The 8,188-nt window shown below is 41.6% G+C and overlaps 1 protein-coding gene across 1 annotated transcript; it reads right to left on the reverse strand.

Moving 5' to 3' along the window:
- Window positions 1-7,616, reverse strand: LOC133410600 (TRAF3-interacting protein 1-like). Its single transcript, XM_061691981.1, has 11 exons — window positions 7,494-7,616; window positions 6,896-6,964; window positions 6,670-6,831; window positions 6,448-6,576; window positions 5,123-5,423; window positions 2,128-2,374; window positions 1,872-1,995; window positions 1,545-1,581; window positions 1,342-1,415; window positions 357-571; window positions 1-163 (listed from the first exon to the last, which is right to left on the reverse strand). Exons 1-11 carry the CDS (start codon window positions 7,614-7,616, stop codon window positions 1-3), a joined length of 1,644 nt encoding a protein of 547 aa, XP_061547965.1.
- Window positions 7,617-8,188: the final 572 nt, after the last annotated feature.

The following is an 8,188-nucleotide window of genomic DNA, read 5'->3' on the forward strand; positions in this document are numbered from 1 at the left end:
TCAGGATCTGGAAGAGATAATTGCTGCTAACTTCTTCTGGATGTTCTCCTCATTCATTATTATGTTGGACCTCACAGCACAAATTTTGTCCTGGTAGTCTTTCATCTGCTGATCAAGCTCTCCCAGTTCTGCCTTGAGAGGTTCGACTGCCTGCTCTGTCACTCTGTAAAAGCATGAACAAAAACACACAAAGATGAAATTATTTTGTTGTTGTTGCTATGACCGCATTTGCAATTGATAAACAAAGCTATAAGAGTTTTACACAGATTTTTTTTTTTTTTTTTGAACATCTTAACCAGTTTTTTAAATGTGAGACTCCACACATGACAAGGAAAAATGGTCGTGTGTATACTTACTTCTGCTCCTGCAGCAAAACCTGCGCATGTTCCTTGTTCTCCTTCCGCCAACTTTGGAGCTCCGCTTGCATGGCGTCTATGTCCTCCTGCACATAGTCCATGATCTTCCCTAAAGGCAGCGCGCTCTGACACACCGACTGGATGGACGCACGCAGCCGCTCTATCTCCCGCGTGACCAGGTCCTGCTCTTTCTTCCGGGCTTCCTCTGACAACAGCTGAATATGGAAGAGGATGATACAAAGGGGGAGGTCAAGCTCACTAACTTTGGTTCTTTTGTGTGTGTGTGTGTGTGTGTGTGTATATATATATATATATATATATATATATATATATATATATATATATTTGTGTGTGACAGCTTGGCGGTGGCCATCTCGCTTTGTACTTTTGTTGCTCATATGATAGAACATGGGATTTTTGATCGGCTGTTACATCTCTTACATGTTGCAATGCCGTTCATCTGCGATTACATTTTCGAATCACAGCAAACCTAGTTGCTGACGGTCGGCAACTCATGAGAACCAGTTGCAGAATCCAGCACACTGGACAACAGTTCAGTTGTGTTCAACCACGTTGCTTTTTGTGCAGCGGGCCTTGTATGAAAAACAATGAAAATGAATTGGCACTTTATTACACACATACTGTAACATAAGCTTTTATTTTTATTTGGTCTTATTTCAAGTTATTGAGCAAGCCCAGAACTTATTTAGTTCTAATCTTGATGCGTGCATCGGTTCGGTTGTGGGTGTGGTCAGCCACACTTGCTTGTCAGGACATTAGACCTTGCAAGGGCTTCACTGAAGGGGAACATTTTTTTGTGGTTCCAAGGTAGCATAATTGCACCTCCAAATGTATTTACATCTTCTCTGTGACAATAACCAGAGTTGCACAATACAATTGCCCTTCAAAGCCATTTCATAAACGTGTTAAAGAGGCCACTCTAGCGTTAGAGACACAAATAAAATAACATTTACAGAAAGAGTACCTCTTTTAATTTATTGGAGCATGGTGACGACTCGTAGTCTTTTTTTGTCTCGAGGATCTTTTTCACAAGTACACCTGCATTAATTGAAAACATTTGCTAAACAAGTGAGAGATTCTGCAAACACTTTGAAAGAATAATGATCTTATACAAATGACCTATTTGAATGGACAAACAAAAAGTAGAAAACAATTTGAAAAATGTACCGTGTTTTTCTTCACGACTGAGCTCTTGTGCAGGTTCCTGTAACAGAAAAAACACATGATGATGCTAACGTTTCTCCTTTGTGCAATTTACTTTGATTGAACACTGTAAATTGCCCATAGGTGGGAATGTGCGTCTGAATGGTTGTTTTTCTAAATGGCGTCCAGTCCAGGGTGTACCCTGCCTCTTGGCCAAAATCAGCAGACATAGGCTCCAGCTTGCCTAAGACCCTAATGAGGACACGCGCTATAATAGAAAATGGATGGCGAGATGTATGGATGGATAACGTAAACGTTCGGCTTTGTCAATTAACTGTTCTCATCACTTACCGTTTCCGGAGCATCTGCGGGTTCAGGGGCCGCCTCTGCCACAAGAAACTGCTCGTCTTCCTCATCCTCATCAGCAGACAGCTTCTTCCCCTCTCTGATGACTGAAGGCTTGGCACTAGAAAGCCTACGATGGAGAAGAAACTCATACCATGAGATGTACGTGTATGTTTTCAACATCAGGAACCCGGTTGTGCCTTGTAGGTAGTGATTTTGTACGGAAAATAGTGACGACAAAAATAACATTCAGAGAGGTCACCTCTCGGCTGGAACCCCTTCGGTGAAGCTCTCCTGTTTCTTGATTCGAGGAGGAGCCGGACGAGCACCGCTGGGCCGCACCGTGCGGTTATTGCTACACGACATAAGATGCATCGATTGAACTGGCTCGATTCCGAATCGGAACTTTGGCGTTGTCGCTACAGACCTGGGGGGCACGTCAGACGAAAGTGAGGAAACTGCAGCATCTCCACTTTCCTTGTAAGGGGGACTCCGTGCCTGCTGACTGTCTGTGAAAAAGAATGACGATGCACTGGATGGACACTTCATTAGATACGCTTGCACAAACCAATACTTCTGATGACCAGGCCCTCACGTCCCCTTTGTCGTGGACAATCTTTGAAATAGTCATCAAATGTCGATGCCGTGCTTAGCCCACATTACGTGGTGTACGTTAAAAAAATCAAAAAAAGCTTTGCAATTGAGCCACTGATAACTACAGTATGCTAACGCCGTTTTTGTATCAGAGCAGAAATAGAGGGAAGGAATGTTTCAATTTTGAAAGTAGGGGCCAGTGTTTTATTGAACTCGACACTCAACACTGCGCCGACTCCCATTTTGTTTGCCCAATAGCATAGAAATGCCCGTCATTTTTAAAAAAGGTTGAATCGAGGCACCTTAACTCTTGTTTGTTAAATTTGTTCCTAGTTAGCCGCACCCATAAAACCGGGCTTCACCTCCTGCTAAAAAAAAATCAAAAATACAAATAAAATCTCAGAAGGAGGAGTTCAGTGATTGACAGAAGACTCATAATAAGTAAGGCTTTAGCTTGGGTGCATATTTGTGTAAGTTAATGTTAATTATCATCTTTCATTAAATATTGATAGATTTGACTGATGTTTGGATTTAGACCACTATTGCACTTTTCTATTCTCAGTTTGTTTCTTTTGTTTCAGGCAACCTTGATGATACTGACCAGAATCCAACCTATGAACTTGAAGATGACAGTGCCTCAGTTGTGGATAAAAGTGCAAGCAATACGATCCAATTTGAATGTCGAATATGCCCCGAGTCCAGAATCCTTGTATTTGTCAAAATGCCAAAATCTGAAGAAAACCTCAATTTCTGTACAAACAAGTATCCAGTAGACGTAATCACTGCGATTTAAAGAAACAAAATGTGAATCCCACAGATATTAATACAGCCCAAACTTTAAAACACTCTCCTGCTAAATAACAATAAAATATATTTAGCCCACTGCAGTTTTCAGTGGCTCAATTCAGTGATGTGAATCTGTCAAGGATACCTGCTTCTGATTGATCACTTGAACAAATTCCCTAGTTGAAGTTTGTCTCTGGAAGTGGCACAATTTTCTGTCATTTGGTGGGGGGGGAAAAAACATTCAAAGTGGTTTCAGGGGATAATTTGTTTGTAACTTTCCGAACTGAGTTTGTTTTGTGGCTCATGTTGAGGACCACTCAAAATCATACACCTTCACCAAAATCCATGCTGTTATGAAAAGTGTTGTGTTGTGGATCATTTCAAGCCCCCGTTAGGGTATCAATTTGTCGGAAGAAGAAGAATAAACAGCAATTGCAAAAGGACCTTTGACAGTGTCAGATACAACTGAGCATTGCTATGTTTGTAAGGGCAGAATATCTCATTTCTCGCTCACTTTCAATTAATGGGGAATTTCCAGCATATGTTGCGATCGAATGGCCCTCTTAGAAGAGAAACACTTACCGCATTCACTGTCCGATTCATCTGTTGACAAAAGAGAAAGCAAAGTTGGTTTCCACAACTAAAACAACATGATGAAGCAAACAATCATGACAGAAAACATCAACTTCCTCAAGCAGGGGCGGGCAAACGTTTTGGCTCAGGGGGCACATTGACTTTTAAAATTTGACAGGCAGGCCAAGCCAGGACCAGATGCTTACATATCAAAAATAAACCACAAAAAAAGGGCATTGTCGTGTTAATACTTAGATTCACTTTAAATGGGAACAGTGCGTCAAAGGTTTGGTGTTCGTTTTGTTGTGGCAATTCTCAGAACACATCTGAGGTGTTCATCACTCAGCTGGGATCTGTAGGATATTTTGTAGGTGTTCACCACACTAAACGTTTGTTCACACACATGTAGAGCCAAACACCACCAGCATCCTCTGTGCCATCTTCCGGAAATTTGTCTGCGCTTAATGAAGCATAAAACCCATCCAGTTGGAGAGTTGAACTTCTCTTTTAAGACAGTATCACATTGGAGATCAATCAGTTCCATTTTCAGCTCGCGTGGCGCTGTTTCAGGGTCTTGTGTGACTGAGTCTTGGATGGCAGTTTGTCAGAGAAAGGTGTTTTGCTGAGCCTGCAAGCTTGATTTTAACCGCCGAGCCGTAGCCATCAGTTCCTGCGTTGATTGGCTGTTAGCATAATCAGCATGCTTGGTAGAAAAGTGACGGCTGATTTTCTATCCCTCTAAAACCGCAACGGTTTCTTAACAGATCAGACATTCAGTCTTTGGCGGGACTTCAGTGAAAAAGTATTTAGTAGTCCATTCTATATTAAACTCGGCACTCGCTGTCGACCTTTCTTTTCTTTGGCCCACTCGTGGTTGAAGAAGGGTTCAGAGCAGTAGCAGAGTAAAAACAGAACAGCCAAAGTCAAGTCAATGTATCACTGTACCTGTTGCACAACCTGGTGGAACCACTCGGCATTACAAGACAACGTCAAATGAATATAGTCATAATTTTGATATCATTTGGGCGATTCTGTACCACTCTTTGGCGGGCTGGATTAAAATGATTAATGGGCCGGATGTGGCCCGCGGGCCCTAGTTTTCCCACCCCTGCCCTAAAGTCATGCGTTCTTTCCATACTAGGCCATGAAAATGAGGTTGATATTACCATACATTAACATATATTTGAGGGAAATGGAACATATACCTCCAAAATAGTTTTTCCATCTTTGCCCTCTGGCAGAAGAGGGCTGACTTGTTCTTGTCGGACTATTGGTCTGTGACAAAGAAGGCTTGGGTCTCTCACTCTCTGCGCTTGTTACTTTTTCCCTCTTGCTGCTTTCCTTCTCTTGACCTTTATCCTTCTCCTTTTCCCACTCCCTTGCATTGCTTTGTGCATTGTCATGATCCTTGTCTCGCTCGCGTTTGCGACACTTGTCTTGCTCGCCGTCTTTAGCGGGGTCCTGTTCACGGCGGTGGTTCTTGGCAGAACGCTCTCTGTCATGGCGGTGTTCCTTCTCACCATCTCGACGTGGCCTCTCCTGCTCCCTGGACTGCTCTCGCTCCTTCTCTACCCTGCACTCGTTGTGTTCAACCATCTTCTTCTCCTGAAAAAGTTCAACATATTGTAAACACCCCACTATTCCCCAGACTGCGAATAGTGAAAATCTGCGAATCGTTGACGCCCGTTATAATTTCATTGAAAAGAAATTCTATTTTTCACCCAAACAATTCTTTAATAAGTGAGGTATATAACAATACAACAAGCATTTGCCACAAAAAAACGTGGGTTGCTTCCTTTAAAAAAATAAAATAAAATAATTAAAAAGAAGGAAAACATTTTGCGACAAGGTGAGGGGAGATGAGATGCGCAAACTTGACAGGTTGCTGTGGACGTCTGGTGAGATTCTTAAAGTGTCAAAACATTTGCCCTGGCAGTCGCGGTGTGGAGGAGAAACTGAATCAGCTGTAGTAAAATGGGGGAAACGCGACTCAACCTGACAGTATGTAATAGGGGGTCATCAAAACTCGGAGGCGGTCCGTAGTGGGACGGGTAGCAAATGTATTTCCTGGCAGCTAACTAACAACTCATTGATTATCAGATTATTATTCAGTAAGTATTTTAAAAATCCATTAATCGTTTGGAGCCATTGTTAAGCCTAAAAGTATCCAAATAGTTGGAATTTCAGCCTCTCAACAGTAAATATTCTGCAATTTCCGTAGTGCTCCATGAAAGCAAACTGATGATCTTTTTGTGGAATCAAAATTAGACATTCGCAAACATCTGTCTTTACTTTGGAGAACAATGAGCAAGATGGTGGCTGATTTTCTGACGGACGTTACGGATCAAACCGTAACTAAATCATAATCAATTATGTTTATGCCCTTTCTGCACTGTCCATGTGAAATAATGTACTTGTTTTGAAATAAAGGGATGGATATTTAAAAAAATGGGTGTTTTTATCCGATTCAATCGATTAATCGAAATAATAATCGGCGGATGGATCGATTATTAAAATAATGGTTAGTTGCAGCCCTGGTTTCAATTCCGGCGTTTTTCATGGAACACGTGAGGGATGTGTTTGTTTCAACACCTACACTTTTCATGACTAAACCGCCACAGCCACGAACCTCTCTGTCCGGGTGGGGTTCGCGTCCATCCACTGTGTCCTTGTCTTGGGATTTGAACGCGCTCTCCTTGGCTCTCACGTCCAGCCTCTCTCCTCCAAGAACTCGCTTCACTGCCTCTTTACTGGACACCTGCGGATCAAGTTGAGAGATGTCAGCAATGTTTTGTCCATTCGACATTTGACATTTCCGTGGACCGCAAGAACTGCCAGTGACTGGACAAACCTTGTTGAGGCAGCACTTGGCAATGGCCTGCAGCAGCTCATTGGTCTTTTCGGGCTCATGACCGGCAACAATATGTGCTGGTCTCACGGTGAGGGGCTCTCCAGTCACCAGTGCCACAACATCTATTGCTTTCTGAAGGAATGCCATCTTCATCTCCTTGTCCTAGAAATGAGAAATGGTACTTTAATGTCCTCCAGGAAGGGTTGTGGATTTTTGTACACCTTACCTTGATACATTCTGACTTCAATTCGTTCTCTTTGTACAAGCCTTTCATAAAGCCAGTGGTCCTAATGATCTGAAGGTAGAGAAAAACCATCAACTCGGGTGCCCTACACTGCCGCAATATACTCAGTCTCACTATATCATACTGGAAAGAGTTGCTCAGGATTACTGGACTGAGCGAACAGTTGGGTACTTTTTGAACGAGAAGCTGCCTGAAATTGCTTCTTGGGGGGGAAAGCACGGCTCCCTGATTGTTTCTGTGTAAAATTGCAGCCATCATTTGATAGATAGATGGATGGATGGATGGATGGATGGACAGACGCCAGTACCATAGATATTCAGCATATGCTCCCTATAGCCTTATGCAAAACAACAGCACCACCTATTGGTTATTTAAAGTGTAACCAATGAACTGCATTCAGTCAGTAAATATCGTAAAATGATGTTGTCCGACAGAAAGCATGACGTATATACACGCAATACGACTTTGGCTTGTGATTTATGACCAAAGTATTAAAAAGTAATGGCATGAGTTTGAGGTCAGTTGGCTGTTAGTTTACTAAATGGCTTTCAACGGTACTTATTCAGCATCTAAGTCTTACCTCAGTAAAAATGTCGTGCAGGTATCGAAACGGTGGCTTGCTGAGCAGTTTTTCAGTGAGAGCAGGTTTCTTTATCACTTTGCCCAGAGTGCTTTGTGTCTTTTTTACAACTAGACCGTTCATGGCCACTATTATTCAACAGATATTAGATTTTGTAAAAGTATATATTTATTATTACTATTTTTTTTTTGAGTGAGTGTGTGTCGCTTGGGCTTATTAAAAGATCTCGGGAACATATCAAGTGTCTAAAGGAGCAGCGCAAATAATTATTTTGACTTTATTACGTCACGTTGAGGGAATGTGACGTCATAATTCACGTGATGGCGTCACTTCGTATCTTCGCTGAAGAGTGCCAATTTAACCACACTATAATCTATTATTTATCAATTAAAACAAAAAAACAAAACCACAGGAATTTAATGACTCACGGCTTAAATTACCCAAACACGGTCTTTTGGAAGTCAGAATGCAATGAATTGTAATGATATTTATTTGTTACCGTACTGCTACATTATAGTTTTTTATTTACAGTTTATGAGTATCAGAAAAATTACCACTTACACAGCTGTGGTGTATATTGAAATGGTCTTGGACGATTTTTATTTTAAAACTGTCTGGGTTTTTAAAAAATATATGTATAATTTATATTTTTAAAAACAACATATAGACGTGAATTTCGGCTTTTCCCTTTCAGG

The sequence above is a fragment of the Phycodurus eques genome, chromosome 12 (genome assembly GCF_024500275.1).
Source record: "Phycodurus eques isolate BA_2022a chromosome 12, UOR_Pequ_1.1, whole genome shotgun sequence".
NCBI classification, from domain to species: Eukaryota; Metazoa; Chordata; class Actinopteri; order Syngnathiformes; family Syngnathidae; genus Phycodurus; species Phycodurus eques.

Bases quoted from the DNA above. Each gene is read 5' to 3' on its own strand.
- LOC133410600 (XM_061691981.1), bottom strand. From the start codon at position 7,616: ATGAACGGTCTAGTTGTAAAAAAGACACAAAGCACTCTGGGCAAAGTG. The intron at 1,582-1,871 runs GTAAGTGATGAG...TTTCTGTTACAG, and splicing joins CCGCAGATGCTCCGGAAACG to GAACCTGCACAAGAGCTCAG. The intron at 572-1,341 runs GTACTCTTTCTG...TTCCATATTCAG, and splicing joins GCTCCAATAAATTAAAAGAG to CTGTTGTCAGAGGAAGCCCG.